This window comes from Anser anser, assembly GCF_964211835.1.
Source record: "Anser anser genome assembly, chromosome: 1".
Classification (NCBI taxonomy): Eukaryota; Metazoa; Chordata; class Aves; order Anseriformes; family Anatidae; genus Anser; species Anser anser.
In genome coordinates, this window is record NC_139720.1 from 13,404,946 (window position 1) to 13,428,918 (window position 23,973).

At 38.8% G+C, this 23,973-nt stretch overlaps 1 protein-coding gene and 1 long non-coding RNA gene across 2 annotated transcripts; one reads left to right on the forward strand and one right to left on the reverse strand.

Annotated features, from left to right (window-relative positions):
- Positions 1 to 1,611: 1,611 nt before the first annotated feature.
- On the reverse strand, positions 1,612 to 11,058 carry LOC310892783. Its single transcript, XR_014578411.1, has 2 exons — positions 10,959 to 11,058; positions 1,612 to 8,170 (listed from the first exon to the last, which is right to left on the reverse strand). It is a non-coding gene; the product is annotated as an uncharacterized lncRNA (long non-coding RNA).
- ARMC10 (armadillo repeat containing 10) lies at positions 11,059 to 23,003 on the forward strand. Its single transcript, XM_083820943.1, has 6 exons — positions 11,059 to 11,567; positions 12,781 to 12,932; positions 16,569 to 16,703; positions 18,008 to 18,184; positions 19,906 to 19,977; positions 21,481 to 23,003. The coding sequence occupies exons 1-6, from the start codon at positions 11,333 to 11,335 to the stop codon at positions 21,733 to 21,735; spliced, it is 1,026 nt and encodes a 341-aa protein (XP_083677069.1). The 5' UTR covers positions 11,059 to 11,332; the 3' UTR covers positions 21,736 to 23,003.
- Positions 23,004 to 23,973: the final 970 nt, after the last annotated feature.

Consider the following 23,973-nt stretch of genomic DNA (forward strand, 5'->3'; position numbering starts at 1 on the left):
CTGTGGGCTATGGTCATATATTTTAAGACTATGCCTGTAGAAAAAAAAAATCGAATGTTTGAGAAATGAGAAAAGAGCAACTGGGCCTTAGAATTAGAAAATACTAGTTCTTATCTCTTTTATTGTTCTTATTCCTTAGAAAATCTATGAGAGGATTTCACTGCAACATGTATGTTTATTTATATGAATACTGTATAAATCAATCATTCTACTTTTACACTGATTAATATAACATATGAATGCTTGGAAGAAGGAAGCAGCTGAAATGAAATTGCAGTAAATTCATAGTATAGACATACTGAGAATACAAAATTGAATAGAGTTATACAGAGATAACTAAGAAAAAAATGGTTATAACGCATTCTTTGCATGGTCATATGGCAGCTTTCTTCTCTGGATGTCTTAAAATAACAGTTCTTCTATTTAATGCTGATGTTATTTGGATCAGTAAAACCAAAACGTTTACCTCTTTATTGCTTTATGTACAATAACACTATGCTTTAACTGTAACTATTCATTATTAGTGTTGATAGCACTTTTCAAGATGTTTCAGTTTAAGAGTAATTTTAGATTCATATGCGTAATCCTGCAGAGTGTTAAATAATGCAGAGTTTCTAAGGGAAGACAGAACAAAGGTACACATGTCCATATTAAAAAATACAAGAAAATTGTTGTCAGAAAATCTTTATCGAGTTATTTTCATTATTTAGTATTCTTGACCTCTGCCTAAACATGTATCAGAAAAGTCAAGTAATGCAATTCAATGTAGCATAACCAATACAACAGAATGTCAATATGACCATTTATTCTATAAAATAATATTTAACAGTATCTGTTAGAATTAGAATGACAGTTGTAACAGGGTTTGGTTTTGCTGAGCTACACTAAGGTATAGAGATATGAATCTATAAGACAAGTATTTTAAATATATCCACATTTTGAATGTTTATTACACTTTATGTATAAAATAAAGCAATTAAAATTTCAGTGTATTTAAAATGTGTAAACTACAACCGAATGAATCTGTAAGGTTAGTGAATTTAAGTATGCTGAGAAACACTTCAGATAGTCTGTCCTGTATTATTAAACTGTTCAAACATTCCCCAGTACATATTTAACCTTTGCCATCTAGCTCTTCCTTGAAAATTTCCTGGTCATGGTTGGATAATTAGAACAATCCGGGGACCATACACTACAGGCAGTCTGCATATGCACCCCAAGAAACATAGATAATTTACTAACATAAACACAAACCATGCCATTATAGCTGGCTGCAGTGATCAGAAATACTACCAGACATACTTTATCTACAAATAGTTATCCTGTGTCAATGCACAGTTTTAATAAAATTTATTCACTTCATTATTTAATGGTTTTATAACACTATTTAGTGGAATCAGAGTAAGTGAAACCAAATAATGCATAGAAAAAAATATATATTGAAACTGGATCCATGTTCATATGGAACTTTTTTTAAATTATGACAAAATATGAAAAAGGTACTACCTGTTTCCTACCATAACACTAGATGCTATGCTCATCTCCCATTACATTAATTTATGGAAGATTGCAAATCAGTATCAATAGAAAGAAATGCAAAGTGTCACATTCCTGGCATTAGGTATAAAAACATGAGAAGACTTAAAAACAGAATTTGAATATTTGGTATTGGAAAATTTGTTCACAGTACAGAGTTAATGCAAACGTTCAATGATTTTTACCAGTTGTTCACTATCTAGTCCAAAAAGAGTGTTCTGAAATCTTTGAGTATAAAAATGGATCAATACACATATTCCTTCAAAAAGGAATTAAGTTATACTAACAATATTATTATCCTGAAAAGAAAATGCATCTTTTCTTTATAGTTAATAGATTATAGTTACATGTTATGATACTTAACTTTATTATTGAAGGATTAAGACCTGCATCACTTTCATTACAATTTAATTACAAATTACAGCAGACATTTTAAAATGTTTACAAAATGCAAAAACAAATGATCATGTTTAATGCTACTCTTAGAGCTATTTTGAAATACCGTGTACATCACAGTTCAACATATTCAATGTCTTAGTCACTTCCTATCAGATTATACTACTTTGTTTCTCATCTTCATAGAATCATAGAACAGCCTGTGTTGGAAAAGACCTTAAGCATCACCCAGTTCCAACCCCATGGCAGGGGTTCCACCCACTATATCAGGTCGCCCAGGGCCACATCCAACCCAGAATTAATATTTAATTAACAGATATTTCATATTTTCAGCAGTTGAAGCAATGTTTCATGCTGTTGCAGACAGGCCATGGCATGTTCAGGTAGGAAACTGTTTAGTTTTAATTTTAAAATACAGATAACACACTGCAAGTGCCAAAATTTAAAAAGAATATGTTGCATTATGCATCTGTGAAAACTATGGAAATGAAAAGTATTTACCAGAGGGCCAAAATTAAAAGAAAATCAAGTCATTTTTCAACTTTTAGGAAAGACGTCATAAATAATGTAAACAATAAAATCTCATCATTCAGGCTGTTGATGAACCCTATGATATGAGAAATTCTGTTACTCCATGGGAAAGATACAATAAGAGCACAAACCTGCATCACTCACTGTAGCGATTTTATCTGCTACCACGATGTATCTAAGTCAGCCTGAGTGCATGCAGAGTATCTGAGCTCCAGACAGCTCCTGAGATCCCTGCTTATATGGGCCCAAAGAGTAAGGATTTATTATCCACCTCCTACTGAAAATTCAACCAGAAGTGACAATTGCACAGAATATGTAAGCAAGATAATTCCCTGAGTACCTGACTGGTTAACTGGTTAACTGAAATTAGAGTTTCTTCACATTGCAAAAGATGCATAATTTTTTTAGCATTAACCATGACTTTATCCATTATATTCCCATCCCTCCTTTTTTTTTTTTTTTCCCATCTATCTTTCTCTACGTTTTTCTAGCTCCCATATAAATAGATCAGCGGTTTCTTTTGGGGTCAGTTTTAATCCAGTGATGAACGCGGCAATTTTCTGAAATGATTTTATAGAATTCATACCACAATAGAACAGTCCCTTACCAAAGGTTCTATCGATGACAGCAGACCCAATTAAGCTGAGCTCTAAAACAATTATATAGTATAGACTTTACTTGTAACACAAAATTTAATACATATTGAATTAAAGCCTTCCGTCTCCTTCCTGTACAAAACTCTTTCACTACCTGAGTTTTTCTCTCCAGGTGTCTGCATAGCTACGAACTTTTCCTCATTTTTTTTCTTTTCTTCCTGTTCCCTTACATTACAATCTCAGAAGTTCTTCTCAGTATTTAAAGTTTTCTCACAGCTTATTCCTGATTATATCATAAAATATCAGACTTCATAATGCATGTTTACAAATGAAACTGCATTCTTGGATGAAGTCCAGCTAGTAAAAAAAAAAAAAAAAAAAGAGGGTACTTCATCTTCTTAGTGATTCATGTCAAAGCAAATATCATTATAGTTTGTTCTCTTCACTCATGGACTAGAATTTGTAATCTCAGAGACCACATATTTACAAACACAACTTTTATTGAAACACACCTCAACTCATCTATATGTGAAAGCTAGAGCAGGAGGGGAAAATCAGTTTCACATGAGCTGCACCAACAGCTGAACGTGCTTCAGAAAAGGGTAAGAACATACAATCTTACAATATTCATATCTAATGCAAAACTCTAAATACTGTTTTCTGTAGAGTAAGCGAAAAATACATATACATGCTTTTTCTCTTTCGTCAGCTACAGACTAACCACAAACTAAACAAGATTTATTTTTTTATTATTTTTTTTCTTAACAGTGGGTAAAAAGTCTGAGGAAAAACCACTTCCTGTAAAACACATTTTAACAACAACAAAAAAATAATCGGATGGCATTTGTTGCCTGTGCTAGTTGCATATATTTTGATAAGCATATTTTAGTGGCCAAAGCTTGCTTCCATTTAAGTCAATCTCTACTCTCTAAGAGTACAGTGTAAGCAGAATTAAATACTCAGTCTCTTTTATCTTGTGCTGTGATGACTTCACTTACAAGAGTGAAAGAACACAAAGGGAAGAGAAAAAATAGTAAAATTAATTATTTATCCATGGTTTGTATAGGTAATACATCACTGACTGCAATGATGTTATAACAAGTAACGCTACCTCAGTTTAACTACCACATAAGTAAAGGTTTTTGAGGAACATTAAGTAGAAGTCATATTCATTACGTATTCTTTAGACAAAAAAAAATAGATATCAAAAGAAAAGGATTTGCAATGTTTTTAGAAAGTACCTCCAATATCAGTCTCACTGTATTTGCAGTATTGCGTGCCATTAATATTTATATTCAACATGCAGTCTACACAAAAAATGGCATCAGCATTTTGAAGTCCAAGTTCAGTATTATAAACCACATAACATACACACAATTTAATACATGCCATAATACAGAATCTATTCCTTTTTACATTATTTCTCTGATCTTTTCGTCTAAAAATGTAAGCGGGTCTTCTGGATGCAAAGCAATTACACCACAAAGCAGAGCCAGCAAAAAGATACTGCAAATTAGTATCTTTGTGTTAACAGTAAAGAAGCATCTAGATATGAAAATATTAAAATAAATCCAAGATTACCAGCTTCTTTTAAAATATTGTAAAATAGAGACATTTATTCTTATCACTAACCTTTAATTTCATTTATATTTTAAACGGAATATTGCATGTATCATCATATTTCAGTTGCTAGACTTCAAAGCACTAGGTTTAGGACAGTAATAAAATATGCGGTATTTCTGTAACTACCCCTACTAATAATTTCATTTTAAATGTGCATTAAAAATGAATATTTGTGAAATTAGATACTTTTATTTTTTAATAAAAGGAAAAACACACACACACACACACAGAATTTAAAGCAAGATTAACTCTGTGCAGCTAGAATATGTTGGATTGGGAAACGTGACCAGAAATCAATCTTGTAACGAATATTGTAAACAAAACAAAGTTTATAGTAAGATTTGCTTTTCAAGATTGTTACCACGCTACTTTGCATTACATTTTAGGAATAATGCACAATAACTGATTCACTATTTTTCTCACTTGCATTTAGCTGTCTTCAGCTAGAGGATGTAGTTCATTTATTTTTGGGTTGTGAGCTCACATACAGGAAGAACTGCTAAATTGTATTGATTTTTAAAAGCATATGGGCGAAGTCTGGTTATTTAAATGAATATTTAATAGAAATGATAAATTAGAAGGTTGTTTTCCAGGTAAAAATTTCAGAACATGACTGTGTATTTTTGATGAAACACCAATCTACATTAATGCAAAAGATTTTATCCTGGGACACATTGTTATGCTTATATTTCCCTCTGTTGGTTACCAAGAAACTGGCTTTTAACAGTTATCACAAAACCAACACCTGAGTTTTTAGATTTTCTTCCAGCCCTGACACTTAGAAAACTACTTTTCTTTTTCTCAACCCACTTTTCACTACTGTCATTCTCCATGGTTCAGCTGGATGGTACTAAATCTCCTTGTCTCAATTTTGCCATTCATTCTGGCCTAGTCTCTGTAAGCTCATCACCAAAATTCTGATGATGCAATCTCGCTGTCCAGTTACAGCTAATTTTCCCAAACCATGTCTTTTTACGTATGCACTCTGGGAGAAGAAATACTTCATTTTCTAACATCCATATTGATTCCATTACTGTAATACAACTGATCTACGTAAGGATAAAACTAAATATTAATAACAGGAAATATCTGGAGCAATTCCTACATATTTGATGGATCAAGTCAATGCAGGAATGTAATGACTTACTGTACAAATTCAAATGATTTGTGACTTTGCAGAGCAGTTTGGGGTAAGAGATCACTGAGAGTTGGAACATAGATGCACATTAACAGACCTTTTTGGCCATGTGTATGTGTTGTATTTTTACATGCCTACAAGTTAAGATTACTAATAAAAAGGCAAAGCAAAATATTTATTTATGCACAGACACAATGAAAGGCAACTATCTTCAATTTACACACCTTGACTATTTAATAATACTAATTAACACACTAATTACAACCATAACATCTATTCAGGGCTCTTAATAAAAGTTTAATTTTCAAGGTATATCTCAGTGGTGGATTATATTAAGAAAATATTATAAATCTAACACATGGTTGTAATTCATGACAAATAATACCATTTTAAATAATATGCAGGCAGCTATATAGCATTCTTCACAAGTTCTCCTGTGGATAGATTTTCCAAAGCCAATCCTAAGGTTGTTCAGCTACTCCCTCTCCTGGATCAAGCCAGGATCTGTCTGCCATATGAATCCCAATTTTTATTATTATGAGCTTTACTTACTTTCTTTTCTTTTTAACTTTTCAAAAGAACACAAGCAACTTTTTTCCATTGGAGTTTATGAAAGATCTAACACAGAAGATCCAAAATATCCAACAAGACACTGGACTGCAAGGCCTCTATTTAACTTATTTGAGAATTTCTTTATAAAACCTAGGTAAGGAAAGGAACTGTAGCACTTGGTCTTGCCATTCTCATTCAGGTAATCCTCAGTGATAATTGGGCCGGGTGTGAAATTTAAAAAAGAAAAAATTAGTCCAAATCTGCATGTCTGGCTATCTCAATTAGACTTCTACACTCTTCCCAGCAACTGCTAACTTTTCGCAACCTAGAAAATTTACTTTTCGATAAGACTGAATAAATAAAATAAAAGAACATTCATACATCTAATGTTAGTTACTTATCAATACAATCCCCAGCTCATCAACTACAAAGTAATTGTAGGGCAAGAGCAAGTGCCAGATTCTGCACCTGGGAAGGGGCAACCCTGGCTGAGGGATGAGAGGCTGGAAAGCAGCCCTGCAGAGAGGGATCTGGGGGTTTTGGTCAACAGCAAGCTGAACACGAGCCAGCAGTGTGCCCTGGCAAACAAAAGGGCATCAGGCACAGCACTGCCAGCCAGTCAAGGGAAGGGATTGTCCTGCTCTGCTCTGCGCTGGTGCGGCCTCACCTCCAGTACTGTGTGCAAGTTTGGGTGCCACAGCGTAAGAAAAGTATAAAACTGTTAGAGAGTGTCCAAAGGATGTGTCCAAAGATGTACAAAGTGTACAAAGATGGTTGGAGGGCAAGATGTATGAGGATGGCTGAGGTGCCTTGGTTTGTTCAGCCCAGAGCAGAGCAGGCTGAGGGGAGGCCTCATGGCGGCCTGCAGCTCCCTCACGAGGGGAGCGGAGGGGCAGGCGCTGAGCTCTGCTCTCTGGGGACAGCGACAGGACCCGAGGGAACGGCATGGAGCTGGGACAGGGGAGGGTCAGGCTGGGGGTTAGGGAAAGGTTCTGCACCCAGAGGGTGGTCGGGCACTGGGACAGGCTCCCCAGGACAGTGGGCACAGCACCAAGCTGCTGGAGTTCAAGGAGCGTTTGGACAGTGCTCTCAGACACATGGTCTGATTTTTGGGTGGTTCCGTGTGGAGCCAGGAGTTGGACTCGATGGTCCTTGTGGGTCCCTTCCAACTCGGGATATTCTATGATTCTATGAATTCTTTTTTAAAAAATCAGGAAAACTGTTGAAGTACATTTATCAGTTATTTAGGTCAATCTTCCTATGAAGTGCCTCTGTTCAGCAATCTGACAAAGGTCATCTGTTGTTTAAAAGTTCACAAAGAAAAAGTTAAAATTGTTTAGCATTCAATTTAATGCTACACAGCTTAGTAATGGAAGAATCATTTTAAACCCCTTTTCTGCATGCTTTTAGCAGCTCTAAAAATACATTCATACCTACATATGTAAATATATTCCTACTTCTTATTCATGTGTGAAATAGAAAGCTATTAAGAATCAGCAGCTGAACAAAAATACCTGATATCCAAGAAGCTTTACAAACTCTTTAGCTGTGACACCTTTTTGCCATTGAAATGACCTCAGTACACAGAACAATAGTTTTGTTAACAGACATTGCAACAGTAACTTCCATTTATTTTCAATACAGAAAATAACATGACAGGATGGCATGATGACTGTGATGACTGTCAGCTGTGCCTTAGAAAACACTCTCTAAGATGACAAAGGAACATCCATGTCTTGTCTATAATGTTTTCCAAAGCAAAAGAACTTTTCATAGTTTCAAGATCTGTGTTTTATGCCTAAAAAAACAAACAAACAAAAACACAGGTAATCTAAATGCAACAGATTCACTTCTACCAACAATTCTTAACAGTCATATATTTTCTTTATTTTCTCTTACTTCTAGTCCAGGACATAATCAACACAGCTTCTTCATAGTAATTTATTAGAGATACAGCAATTTTTAATCTTTATGATTCTCCAAAATCCCATAAGCTATCCAGAATCAGTAGATGCCACTGAGTGTGGTTTAGCTAACAGCTCCTGTTGCTTTCTTGCAAACCTTCATAATCTGCAGTGCTTTTCCAAAAACACCTATTGAAATGAAGAGGCTGTATCCTGTTAAATTTTGGAAAATGAACTAATGAAGTTCAACAAAAAACTTTTTTTTTTTTTGCATGAAGATTGGATAAAAGCCCTTGACCTTTGTTGCTTTTGATGTGTTGTGACTACGGCAACTCCTGCTCACCAGTAATGATCTTACAGTGTCTGTGTGTTTTTAATGTCCATTTGTGTTTCTTACATCCATTTGCTGACTCACCAACTGCTTAGAAGGCACTTGGGCAGAGAACATCTTTTGATATACGTACAGCACCAAGCACAACATAATATCCAAGTCATTACCAAGGTTTCTAAGACTTACAATGATGTCGACTATTACAAGTAGTAGTATGTGAGCTCAATGTAAAAATAAATAAATATTATATATATATTAATTTTGGTATTTTGTTTTGTTGGTACAAATTTGTTAGGTCCTGTCCTCACACTCGCAGTGCTGATGACATGCTGCTCATCGCATATTCAAATTACTCTACTGTTTACATTTTAGATCTACCATGACACCTTGCTTAAATGTCAATGCAGGATTATAATTACTTCATGTCTACCTGCAATAGGAGAATACATTGTAAACCAGATGCACTTTAGCAAAGACAGTAAAAGCTTGCATCCCTGGGATGAATTCCAGCAAGGTGGGCAGCAGCCTACAGCAGATTACCACTGATAACTACCACTGATAACAAAATTGATGCAAAAATGTAACAAAACAGTTGCCAGCTTTATCTATTCTGGAGCCCCAGGTCTGGTCTGCTGCTACTGCTATTCCTGAAAGCAGAAGAGAAGGAAAGAGGGGGGTGTGTGAAACACAATTAGGCCAGGACTGGCCGTGACCTTCAGTTTTCCACTAATCCTGACTAGAAAGCCTGATTACTCTGAAAGGCTTCTCTATTCCAGTCATAATCCTTGAACTTCCCATTCCTCTTCCTAATAGTTTAGTGATTTATCCTTCATGGCAAAATTAAACTGGGTCATATGGCAGAAAAATATTGAGCCAGTTCTGCACGCAAATTTAATTTTAACATTGCATGAACACAGCTACTCATAGCAGTGAAAGTCATCATCATATATATACTATTTGCAGGATTATAGTTTACCTAACTTTTTATGGTTATAGTTTAAAAGTAAATCTGGACGGGATCTGAAAGACAGAGATCACACAGGAATGAAAGAATCAGACGCAGCAGGGAATCCCAAATTATTTGGACACAATTATTTGGACTCCAACTGTGTCTGGACCATGTTCAAACCACAACCTAATCATAAAATGACTTAAGCAAATGTCCATTTTAGAACTCCATACCCTTCTTAATTTTGAGAATATTTACATAAATGTTCATAGATCTCAGTTTAGTTTTGACGTTCCTTAATATAGGAACCAGTATCATTTAATTTATCGTTGTACCAAGCATACTGTAACCTCATAAGGAAATGAAAATACAATAAATTAAAAATATGACTGGGCATTAGTGAGCACCAATATCTAATAAACAAGGGGAAAAAAAAAAGATGAAAAGATCTAACAGAGACTAATTTTATAACTGGCTCCTTCCCTGAAGAAACTCCCTTTAATCTGAACCTGAGTTCTTTCATTTTTAGTTTATTAACTTAATGCCACTATTGCTATAAAGGTATTTATAACTTTTGCTTGGAAATGTAAATTACAGCTATTTTTGAAGTGCCGAATCAAGAAATACACCATATGCATGATACATTTTATCTTATGTTTTTCTGAGCTTAAAACAAAAAACAAAAAGAAAGAATGATCAAGAGAAGGATTCTCATGAGAGGTACTCAGTCTGCTTGGCGTGCTGCTCCATAATTATTCTAATTGGCTCTGTATTTTTTATGACTGTTTCCATGGAAATCCTGGCTGTAATAGCTGCTTGCAAGTGGGGTCTATTTTTGGTACCCGAAAAGTATCAGGATGACTGTTAAACTGCTTTTTTTGTATTGTTATTGTTCAAGGAAACTGCAAAAGGGCTGCTGCAGACTTTGAACTAGACAGAGGTGAAATTGACATAGGTAAAAAGGGAAGAAAGCAAAGAAATACAGAGAATAGGGAAGAATGCTGAAGCTGGAAATCCAAACTGTTTGCTCTGCAGTCCTTCATGTTGTGACATGGTTTTACGCCCTAATGTTTCATGGAAATGTATTTCCTCCTGTGTCAATAAGCCTCTAATCCACCAATACCCAAGACGTGGCCCACTGCCATTTTTGACAGGCCATAAAATACGCAAACTACACACAGCGCTCAGCAAGAAGGGAAGTACGCAGCCGCTGAACACGCCAGTTTCCTCCTGAAACCTACAAGCATTTCCGTAACCAAACCCAAAGAACTTTATCAAATCGTGGAAGGTGCCGAAGCAGCTCAGTGCTCCCTTCCCCCCGAGCTGACGGGGAAGCTCAGGGTCCCGCTTTCCCGAGGTGCCCGGCTCGGCCGCGGAGCTGAGGCGAGGCCGCCGCCATTACCTCGTCGGTGGCGGCGGCCGAGGCAGGCCCTGAGGTGCTGAGGGGCGCCATGGCGGCGGGCCCCGCGGGGCTGCGGGCGGCAGCCGGGGCTCCACCCGGCGGTGTCTGAAGTAAAGGAGAGCGGGCAGGGCGAGGGGGTGGTCAGCAGCACCCCCGGGGCGAATATTTTCAACGCGTTTATTTCTAATGTGTTGGTGTATTTTGTTAAGACTTTATTATGTTTGTTTTTAGTCGTCTCTGTAAATAGACGAATAGTTAAAAATAAAAATAATAGCAATGAAAAAGAGCGTTCTCCTTTTTCTCCCAAGTGTCTCACAAAGGCTCTTCGCGGCTGCTGTGCGCCGCGAAAGCTGAAGCCGCGCTGAGGTACCGCAATGCCCGGCGCCCTTCATCTCCCTCAGCTTCTTCCTCTCCCTCAGCCCCCCCGCGTCCCCCCCGGCGGCGGGGCGGTGCCGGATGGGGCGGCTGCTTCCGCGGCCGGGGCGATGGGGGAGCGGCGGGGGGCGGTTGTGAGGGCGGCCGCGGCCGGGCTCCTGCTCGGGGCCGCCGCCTGCTACTGCCTGTGGCGGCGGGCGGCGGGCGGGGGGCGCCGGCGGGGGCCGCCCGCAGGTGAGGCGGGGAGGGGATGGCGGCAGGGCCGGGGGCTCGGTTGCCTTCAGCGGCTGGGAGAGGCCCCCAGCCGCGGCGAGGAGCCGCCGTGTGTGGCAGGGGCTGGGCTCCGTGTGAGGGGGTGCCCCTACAGGGCTCTGCAGAGGATGCGTTATTTTAAAAAAAAACACAACAACCCCCCTCAAATATACGCATTTTTAATTCTCCTAAATGTATATACAATCGATATATCAACTTAACAGGCTTATATGCTGTTCTGGTGTTGAAGCTGTGTTCCTCCATAATTCAAAGCTACGCAAAGTGGGCCTGAAGGAACTTGCAATGTGAAAGTGCAGATAAGAACCAATTTAGTTTGTTTTCCAAGCTAGCTGTTGGATTGTCATAATTTACTTTGATTTTATTTATTTATTTATTTTTTAAATCAAGGAACACTATGGTGTTTGCCCGAGGAAGTGCTGGCAGCAAATATGAGAACCTGTGAAGGATTTCTTAGCTTTCAAAAGTCATTTCCAGCCATCCGTGACTAGTCCAGTAGTCACAGATCGGGCCTTCAGACAGTTCAGCTAGCTAAATAGTTCTGCCTCCAACCTGGTTGAAAATGGTCCTTGTTGTCACTAGTGTCACGCTTTTTTGAAAGCCAGGTACTCCATAGCATCATTCTGACTGAGAAGTGGCCTTCCTCAGTTAGCTAAGTGACTGCACTCTGTGAACAGCAGCATTGTTAATATTTTGGCTGTTACTTTGTCAAAGAACCTCAGTTTACTGGCAAAATGTTATTAGCATAATTTCTGGAAATAGTAGTCCTCAAATCAGAAGTTTTATTCTCTTTTCCCACAGTGTTCAGACAGATCTCCACGTTTCATTTCAGGGAACATTAGAAAAAAATTAGCATGTTTGGTGAATATTCCCTATAATTTTGAATGGGAAGTTTGCTGTTGGTTAACCAAAGAGTAATGTACACCAAGCTCTGTTTACATACTCCTTTATTTTTTTTTCCCTACTTTGAAAAGAAGTAGCCATGGGATTCAGGAAAAAGGATGGGAGTCCTGCTGTGGTAAAACAGAATCTTTTTGCTATGATATGGTGGTTGGGTACAGTCAAACTCAGAACAATATGTACTATAACTAAGAGCTAGGGCTCAGCTTGGTAAAAAAAAGCATTCAGTGGTAACTAAGTGAAATTTTATTAAGTATTTCATTTAATTTTTAAACAGTGGAAGAAAAAAGTCCTCCAGAGTCACCCCATACCATGGATGCGGATGCTCTACAGAAACTTATTCATTTGCTCCAGGCCACAGATGATCCATTAATTCAAGAGCAAGCTTTAATCACTGTCAGCAACAGTGCCGCCTTCTCTGTAAATCAAGTAAGTATTGTTTTGTAGAAAACAATGGTGTTTCAATACCAGTCGGTATGGAAAATGAAAGGTGCTGTTTTGCTGGAGACTGAGATACAAGACTGAGAGCTAGGTTATCTTGTGTTCCAAAATCCATTTTCTGTCTATGCCTTTATTTCCTGCTAGTACAAAGAATGTAATTTACCAGCCTTAGAAGATTTATCTAAGCTTAATCTTTGTACAAATTACATTTATACAACTTTGTACAGCATTCTGTGTTTTCAAAGTACTGTAAATATCTTTATATCTTTTGTTGCTTACAGTTGTGTAATGTTAATTAAAGGGTTGAATTTGAGACAAGTTAAATAATTTCAGGATCTGATCTGAAATCTACTGAGGTAATTTAATGTAGTTCTTTGTGTTTATAAAGTTGCATGCCATTTGCATCTTAGTAGCTTCCCAACTAAGTCTCTTCAATTCAATTGGGAATATGATGCAGAAAAGCTTTGAGATGGATGCACATTTTCATGTCTCTGTAAAGGCTTAACCTCCAGGGTTGCCCCCGCACACACTCCTTTTTTTTTCTTTTTCTTTTTGTATGGAACTTATGACAGCTGTCTATTCTGGCTGCTTAGAACTCTTTTCCTAATAGAAATCTCTCAGAACACAATGTAACTGAATCAAGACCCATTTCCATTTTCTCGAAAACAGTTTTTATTTTTATTTTTTTTCTCATTTAGAAGTCATTAAATCACCAAAAGACCAATTCACTAAGTGTAAGGGAAAAGAAAGACAAAGTTTTATAATTTCTACTTGTAATAATATAAAGCTGCATCTTGAAACTCTCTTCTGATCGGACAGGACTATTAGGTACTGTGACCTGTTCATTGTCTCAACTATTCTATAAACTTGATATGCAATAATTACCTTTGATTGTGCATAATCTGAGATGCTTTAAGCATTCTTTGCACCAAGTTTTAGAAGTAAAGGCATTATGCCATTGCCAAATAACATCAAATAATACTTTGACCCTAAGCAGGACTATTGGTAATTTCAGTGGAAGCAATATCCACTCCCCTCCCTTGGGAGGCGGTTCTGAAGGGCAGAGGAGTCCAGGAAGGCTGGGCGCTCCTCAAGAAGGAAATCGTGATGGCACAGGAGCGGTCCGTCCCCACGTGCCCAAAGATGAGCCGGCGTGGAAGAAGACCGGCCTGGCTCAACAGAGAGTTGCGGCTGGAGCTTAGCAGAAAAAAGAGGGTTTATAATCTTTGGAAAAAAGGGCGGGCCACTGAGGAGGACTACAAGGATGTAGCGAGGCTGTGCAGGGAGAAAATTAGAAAGGCCAAAGCTCATCTGGAGCTCAACCTGGCTACTGCCGTTAAAGACAACAAAAAATCCTTTTACAAATACATCAACGCGAAACGGAGGACTAGGGAGAATCTCCATCCTTTACTGGATGCGAGGGGAAACCTAGTTACTAAGGATGAGGAAAAGGCTGAGGTGCTTAATGCCGCCTTTGCCTCAGTCTTTAGCGGCAATACCGGTTGTTCTCCGGACACCCAGTGCCCTGAGCTGGTGGAAGGGGATGGGGAGCTGGATGTGGCCTTCGCTATCCATGAGGAAATGGTTGGCGACCTGCTACGGAGCTTGGATGTGCGCAAGTCGATGGGGCCGGATGGGATCCACCCGAGGGTACTGAGAGAACTGGCGGAGGAGCTGGCCGAGCCGCTTTCCATCATTTATCGGCAGTCCTGGCTATCGGGGGAGGTCCCGGTTGACTGGCGGCTAGCCAATGTGACGCCTATCTATAAGAAGGGCCGCAGGGCAGACCCGGGGAACTATAGGCCTGTCAGTTTGACCTCAGTGCCGGGGAAGCTCATGGAGCAGATTATCTTGAGGGTCATCACGCGGCACTTGCAGGGCAAGCAGGCGATCAGGCCCAGTCAGCATGGGTTTATGAAAGGCAGGTCCTGCTTGACGAACCTGATCTCCTTCTATGACCAAGTGACGCGCTTGGTGGATGAGGGAAAGGCTGTGGACGTGGTCTACCTTGACCTCAGTAAGGCTTTTGACACCGTTCCCCACAACATTCTCCTCAAGAAACTGGCTGCTCGGGGCTTGGACTGGCGTACGCTTCGCTGGGTTAGAAACTGGCTGGATGGCCGGGCCCAGAGAGTTGTGGTGAATGGAGTCAAATCTGGCTGGAGGCCGGTCACTAGTGGAGTCCCCCAGGGCTCGGTACTGGGGCCGGTCCTCTTTAATATCTTTATTGATGATCTGGATGAGGGCGTCCAGTGCACCCTCAGTAAGTTTGCAGATGACACCAAGCTAAGTGCGTGTGTCGATCTGCTCGAGGGCAGGAAGGCTCTGCAGGAGGATCTGCATAGGCTGGAGCGATGGGCTGAGGTCAACTGCATGAAGTTCAACAAGGCCAAGTGCCGGGTCCTGCACCTGGGCTGCAACAACCCCAAGCAGAGCTACAGGCTGGGAGATGAGTGGCTGGAAAGCTGCCTGGCCGAGAAGGACCTGGGAGTATTGGTGGATAGTCGGCTGAATATGAGCCAGCAGTGTGCCCAGGTGGCCAAGAAGGCCAACGGCATCCTGGCCTGTATAAGAAGCAGTGTGGCCAGCAGGTCGAGGGAAGTGATTGTGCCCCTGTACTCGGCTCTGGTGAGGCCGCACCTCGAGTACTGTGTTCAGTTTTGGGCCCCTCGCTACAGGAAGGACATGGACGTGCTCGAGCGAGTCCAGAGAAGGGCGACCAAGCTGGTGAGGGGTCTGGAGAACAAGTCTTACGAGGAGCGGCTGAGGGAGCTGGGCTTGTTCAGCCTGGAGAAGAGGAGGCTCAGGGGCGACCTCATCGCTCTCTACAGTTACCTGAAAGGAGGCTGTAGAGAGGTGGGGGTTGGTCTATTCTCCCACATGCCTGGTGACAGGACGAGGGGGAATGGGCTAAAGTTGCGACAGGGGAGTTTTAGGTTGGATGTTAGGAAGTACTTCTTTACCGAAAGGGTTATTAAGCATTGGAACGGGCTGCCCAGGGAGGTGGTGGAGTCACCATCCCTGGAGGTCTTTAAAAGACGTTTAGATGTAGAGCTTGGGGATATGGTTTAGTGGAGTACTTAGTGTTAGGTCGGAGGTTGGACTCGATGATCTTGAGGTCTCTTCCAACCTAGAAAAATCTGTGAATCTGTGAATCTGTGAATATATTCAAAGTCAAAGGGCAGCTTAGTGACTGCACATCTTAGAATTAACAAGCTGTATCAAATCCTTCTCCCATTTAGCACAAGCAAAGCATAACGGATATTTTTCTACCAGCTTTAGGAGCTGTCTGAATTTGCAAGCTCTTCAAAATTCTATTATTTTCTGAGCAGCTCTTCAGAAGGATGTATAGTGTTGATGTCTGTGAAATGAAATTACTTTCCAACATGTTTTTGATACTGTAAGCTGGTAATAGTTTCAAAATAAATGCCATACATAGTTTATTTTTGTATGGGATGATAACACAGAGAAATAACAAACTGCTAACACTCTCTAAACAAAGTAGTCTGTCATGTGGAAGTCATTCACACATTCCATGTGGATTAAAACAGAAACTTTGAGTAAAGCCTTCAGCACTTAATTTAAAAATTGTAGTAATCTTACTATGTGTATTTTATATTTCAGGATATGATTCGAAATTTGGATGGCCTTTCTGTTATTGGAGGGATGCTCTCAGGTTGTGTTCCCAAAGTTACAGAAAAAGCACTAAATGCACTTAATAATTTGAGTATGAATATTAAAAATCAGGAAGAGATACAGGTAAGTTTCGTACAGGGAAAAAAATAAGAGTAATTGAGTCACAGAAAATAGTACAGGGCTTCCAACATATTTATTAAATACAGGGAAGGATGCTAAAATGTTTTGAGGTTAGACATATGAGACATCAGATCTGGATGATCTGTGTATCCTAAGGCCAAATGGATGACTTAAAAATGCATCGTAACACTAACAATTCCTTTTATAAAAAAAGACACTTAGGAAACTAGACAGCCTGTGTTTAGTTTTCACCAAATGCCACTGAACAGAGATTGTGCTGTTAATTTATAGTGAAATTATGTGAGACAACATGATTTCCAAATACGTCTAGAACATCAGCAACAGTTTTTTAATAAGACGAGTAGCAGGCTGAGCCTAGCGTGATGCCTAGGCAAAGGAACTGGAGAATAAAATGGTAATTGATCCCTTGGGCTTGTCTGCAACGCAGTTTTCACTGTGATATTTTAATCCTAAAAGATAAGTCTGTAATGATGGCAACAAGTCCGGCTGGTAGATACAAAAGATGGTATGAATGAGACAGGACCAGCCATCAAAAAAGCAGCCATTTTTGACATTATCTAATCAAGAAGTGTCCAAGCAGTGAGTTTATGTGCAGGTTTTAAGACTTTTGGTCATTTTTTCATTAGCTTGATAAAAAGACATTTTGACTGTATGTGATCATTTGCAGCATCTTTAGTGCTGAGCAACTTTTTTTTTGAAGTGGTGCTTGCCAATTAAAAACATTTATGTAGGCATATAGGTAGAAAATAACTCCTTTGATAAATGCAAAGTATTTTTTTTTCTTAGTTAGGGCTCCAAGATTCATTGTGTGCTGTCACCCAGAAGAAATCTAGGTAAATAGTAGTTGCAAGTGTCAGTTGTCATCATTGCTCTTGAGGAGTATGCCAGTGAATGGGCCACACAGTTGGAAGGAGGGATGTCATTCCAAGACTTATCATTAGCTTGATCTCAATATTTAAGAAGGCCTTTAAGTCATTTTTGAAACAACTCCTTAAATGAAGTATGTCACTTCTAGAATGGAGTCAAAGCAATTTGGGTTTTCAGAGTAATTTCTGCTTCAGGGAAGTTATTTAGCATGAGTCTGTACTGTCTGCTTCTGTCAGGCCAACAGAGTATCTGTGTGTTCTAAAAACAAAACAAAGCAAAGTACTTGCTTCCAAGTACCTTGATTAGATCATGTATTGAACAAACAGTGTTCAATTTAGGCTGCTGTTGCTAGGCCATTGGTACTATTTGTGAATAGAAAATGTGTTTGTATTAAAAAGGAACCTTCCCTTTTTCCCTAGGTATATATTGAGCAAGTTTGTAAGAATGTTGAATCAGCCCCTCTGAACTCTGATCTGCAGCTCGCTGGGCTCAGGTTGTTGACAAATATGTCTGTTACCAGTGACTACCACCATAAGATGATAAACAAGATCCCATGCCTTCTTCATGTGCTTTCGGAAGGATCTGAAAGGACACAGGTAATGAGTACTGTATTCTTACAAACCAGTTACGAAGCTGTTTTACTAGCCTCCTTTCTACTGTTTTTGTTACGTGGCTTAGACTGTGCTTAGAAAATCAAATATTCCATGATGATAGCAGTCCATAAAATCTGTAAAAGGTGGATCAATATTACTTTCTCTATGTAGATTCAGGAATAAGGGGGAGAGGGAAGAGCATCTCAATAGTGCATTCATTGGGCTAGAGCTGTAGCAAACCAGCACTGTGTGCGCTGCTGTTGCTCTATGCCTTTGCTACAGCAACTCTAGAATTCTCTTCTACTTCTGAAACATTGCAATTGCATCACAGAGCAAGGAGAATCTATCTGCATGTGAAAGGCTTCACTGATGCACAAATCTCTGGGGAAACACGCCAAGCTGCGATAACCTAAGATCTCCATTTCCTTTCCTTACGGTTGTTACATCTCTTGCAACTGTGCGGCTGCAATGGGAAATTATTTGTGATTCTGTGCTGATTTGTGAATTATTGCCAGAAGTATTGAAAGAGAAAAGCTTCAAATGGGGACTTCAAATGTTGAGTTTCTCATCAACCAGCTCGCCCAGGGCCTTCTCCTCAGGGCTGCTCTCAATCCATTCTCCGCCCAGCCTGTGTTTGTGCTTGGGATTGCCCCGGCCCAGGTGCAGGACCTTGCACTTGGCCTTGTTGAACCTCATGAGGTTCGCACAGGCCCACCTCTCAGGCCTGTCCAGGTCCCTCTGGATGGTATCCCTTCCCTCCTGCGTGCCAGCCGCACCACACAGCTTGGTGCCATCGGCAGACTTGGTGAGGGTGCACTCGATCCCACTGTCCGTGTTGCTGACAAAGATGTCAAACAGCACCAGTCCTGATACTGACCCCTGAGGAATTCCTTTTGTCACTGGTCTCCACCTGGACACTGAGCCATTGACTGCAACTGTTTGAGTGCAGCCATCCAGCCAACTCCTTATCCACGGAGCAGTCTGTCCATCAAAACTATGTCTCTCCAATTTAGAGACAAGGATGTCATGCGTAATGATTTTTAGGTCCATCTTGTGAAAGACACAGACGTATAAGTGAATGAGTAAATAAGTACTTTTGGCTTGTTGAAAACACATTTCATCAGGAACAATCCCAGCTCTTAGTATAATGGAAAAAATAAACTGGATTTGCTGGGTATCAGAATTTAGTAGCCTGCTTTTTTTTTTCTCTGAATCCTGCTCTTTATCTGCTTATTCTTTAGATTGGCATCTTTTTTCACTGTCATATCCTGCTTTTAAAATACTAAGAAAGTATCAGTCCTGTATTTAAGAATTGTATGAAACTGGATTACAGAGTGAGTTGATTCATTTAATTTGCTGATGTAATTGTGTGAAAACTGAAGTCCTGAGAAAAGGCAGATTCTATAGTCTTTTTCATCTTTAAAAAAAAAAAACAAAAAGTAAGCCAGTAGAGAGTATATTGGAGTCATTGCAGTCTGGTGACAATATTAAAAGCAGCAGCTTGACTGCATGAATCTTTCCTTCCTTTACTGAAAATTTGTGTTCCAAGACGAAGAAGAAAGGAAGTGTTATGAAAAAATCAGAGGATAGTGGACTACAGCAAAACATAGCGGGGCAAGTTGTGGGCAGACAAAAGTGCTAAAGATGATAAGGAAGCACTAATTTCTGCTCTCTCACGTTCTGGTTTTAGAGCTTGCAATGAGCTTGTATGTTCCTCATTTCAGATCCAAGTTTTGAAAGTACTTGTGAACCTATCTGCAAATCCAGCCATGACAAGACATTTTCTCAGAGCTCAAGTAAGGTTCTTGTTATTTCATTAACTTTTATCCCTTTCTTTAAGCAATTACATATATGTATGTGTATAGATGTGTAAATGCATTAGAAGAATTTAAGTATATTACAAGTACATGTGCAATTCCAGAGTAAAATTTTAGCAAGTACATGGTTAAAATTAAAAGTTAGATGTATGCATTCTTTCACAGGTTAGCCTTCTAGATTGTAGTGTATTACAGATTATATTAATTGCAGACTGTATTACTTCCAAATGGAGAGTCGCAGAGCATACGCATTTGAAGGCAGTTGGTCATACTTCCTGTGTACCATTCCAAATCACAGAATGGTTTGGGTTAGAAGGGACCTTAAAGATCATCCAGTTCCAACTCCCTGCCACGGGCAGGGACACGAGACCAGGTTGCCCAAAGCCCCATCCAGCCTGACCTTGAACACTTCCAGGGATGGGGCATCCACAGCTTCTCTGGGCAGCCTGTGCCTCACTGCCCTCAGAGTAAAGGATTTCTTCCTTATATTTAACGTAAACCTACCCTCTTTTAGTTTATAGCCAAATAATTAGTAACAATTTGAAGACTGTTCTTACTTTCCACCACAGAAGTAGTACCATGAACTTTTTAAAGTAATATACAGAGTACCCTGATGAGTTTCAAAAACAAGCTCAAAATATCCTTTCCAGACCTGCAGTCAGTATATAGATTACAAAGTTCAAATACAACCACTACTATAGATCATTGTTTTCAACAGCTGTTTCAATAGCTAACGGTCTGTACCAAATAAAATCAAATTCTACTGAAATCCCCACCTCCTCTCTCAAATGCATCCATAAATCTTTGTCTCTAAGCACTATAAATAAGCTCTCTTTGTGCTTTACTTATGTCTCCATGGAGAACTGTATCTGATACTTGCTACTTGGCATACAGGTTTATTTCAGTTACATCCTTTCCTCACAACAAAACAAAGATCTATGACTGGAATGGTTCTGCATCCTCCTCCTCCTCTCCAAAATAAGTTCCTTAAAATATGCAATGGCTGATATAAAAATCAGACTTTGTTTTATGACGTATGTGCCAAAAGCAGAGCTAGTCTAGATACTGCCAGATTTTCATGACTAACACAAGATTAGGGTAGCTAAACATTCAGTTCTCTGCTAAAAGTGTATCTTTTTCTGTTCTATCAGATACGTTAACATACAAACATTCAGATCACCACAGAGGGCAAACCCAGCATTATTTATAATGAAAGCAAACTCTCTCACAGATAGGAATTTTCTAGACCACTGTATTTTGGAGACTGAAAGTACAAAGCATTGATTAGCCTGTGATACACACACAAGCTAGTCTTTTTTTAAGAGGAAACGTGCGTGCTGTAGAGCATATGTAGTTCTGGTTTACGTAGCTGCTGTTTTAGAGGGTGAAGGTATTTTTTTCCAATTTTTTAAAAGCTAACATTAAGTAGATCTAAATAAATCTTCTGATGATTAAGTATGGATTCTTTATTTAATATCCTAGGTGCCATCACTGCTGTTACTTTTTGACAACCGTATAAACAGAGATATTCTGCTTAGAGCCCTGGTGTTGGCAGCAAACTTGAAAAAGAATGCGAACAATGGAGGTGGCTCGATGATTCAGGACCAATACAGTGAGGATTCAGTTTTCTCTATACTCTGCAGGGATTCTACCCCATTTGCTCAGAAGCTGACATCTTTATTGCATCACCCTGATCCAGAAGTGAAAGAGCAAGTTGTGAGAATATTAACGCAATAGTAATTTTTAAAAGTGACTGACAAAAATATCTAATCTTAAGATTAGATATAAAAGAGTACTGAATAGTACTAGACACAAATCAGTTATTACAAAAGAGACTGCAATATATTTAATAGAGAGAGCATAACAGATGTCTTATATGAGATAAAGCAGTAAGTTTTGGCACTGAGAAACCACTACCCAGGTGGTACACGTAAATAGAGGGAGGCACAGTTTAAAGCATGAAAGCTTTTATATATACAGTGAATATTTTAAGATGAATAAAGTCAATCTAAATATTCTCAATGTCAGTTTTTGTGCCTTATGTATTTACAGCTGTTGAGTATCTATAGAATGATGCATTAAAGATTCAGGACTTAAGAGTTCAGGCATTTACATTTTATTAATCTGACAGCTATTAAAAAGCTACAGGCAATTCTTGGAAAATCTTAAACAAAAACAGTGCCAAACTACCACTGACTTCCTGCAGAAATAGTATTTTCAAGGAAAATTGTAGATTAAAGTTATTCAATGCTGTTTTTTCACCTTAACTGCAGAGAATACTAAGCATATGAAAATGTAGTACAAGAATATATCCATTCCATTTAGCTAAACTGCAGTGCAGTTAACAGCAACGTGGAAGGCTTCCATACTTGAACAAAATCATTAGGATTTCTATCTCCCTTAAGTGATAACTCTAAAGGAAAGCATAATAAAGTATTTTGAAAAATATGTATGAGTCAAAGATTATCTGCAGCTCTGCTTTACTATCTTCATTAGAGAAGTATCATGCATGTTTTTACAAAAGCTTCCTGTTCTGTGGGAGCCCTCAAGCCTGCTTGGAGAGACTCAATGAAAGGAGCTCTTGGAGAGCTCTATTCTTCTCATCAACATCATTGGAATAGGTGCTTCTGTTGAGTTAGCCACCACAAATTTTCAATCACCTCTGCAGCATCAATTCAAAATGAAATGGAATACATCTAAACATCGTAAAGGAAACTGAAGGAAGTTTCATTGATGAACACAAAACATGTAGTAAACACTTTACATTAAAACAAGACTACTGAAACTTCCAGAATGCCAAACCCTGGAGAAGATAATGTCGGATGTATAGGCTGGACAACTTTTAAGAGAACTACATTACCTAAATCATTACCAGATGCTCCATCTTTTTAAGTTAATACATACACTCCGCTGTTAATAATGTTTTTTTTTTTCAGTAGACAACTGTCTTCAAATAGATAGAACTGCAAGAAAAATATGCCCAGATCAATAAACAGGTAAAGCTATATGTATATATATATATATATATATAATTTGTGTATATGTAGTTTTTAACTCAACAGGAATAACAGAAGTGGAAGTTGTCATGATTCCCACTCCAGAACTCTGACAATCACTGCATTTAGAGTGAGCTTCCCTTTCTCCCTCCCACTGGTCCAAAAAAACCTGTTCATTTTGCAATATGCAAATTACAGTACAATTATGTAATGTTTTGCCATTTTTTTTTGAAGATGGTGGTTTTTTTTCTGCTTCTGTATTTGAAGTAGTAGTCTAGGTCAGACACTGCAAATTTTCTTATCTCACCTTTCTCTTCTGACACAAAAGAAATTAGTCTGTTCCAGATATATCTGATACTAAATGCATGTGTTTTCTTAATCTCACCAATGGAGATGCCTAGATATCCCCCTCCATGTTCTTCAACCTAAAAATAAGTTTTTCAGACATCATCTTTTTAATAAAGTTGTTTCTGTCCACTACCAAAGGAAAGGATAAGAATTCAAATGACCATTGTCCTCTTCGTTTAAAATACATAAAAACTTTTTGCAGCATTGCCTCAATCTTTTTTTTTTTTCCTGGCCTAGGAAGAGCTATATTTAAGCCTTTTCTTCATAGAACAATACTACTGAGATGTTTTGAAACAATGCAAGACTCTCCAATGTGTCTTCATAAAACTGTCTTAATTTTTCATCCCCTGCTCCATACCCCATATGGAATCTTACCAGCACCAAACAAAACATAGCAGTCACTGTTCTACATACAAATGCTGTGAACAAATGCATCTAAAACAAAACATATTCCATTACTGACATATAAGGCTCTGGTCCTTATAATTCAGTACTCTACATTTCTGCTTAGCTATAACAGGTACTCCATATTTTACCCTATTTTAGTTTCATTTTTTCCTTTGTAAAACGCAAAATTTTACAAAATACAGTATTGATTTTGAAAACTGAAAAAACTTGAGTTTTAACTGTG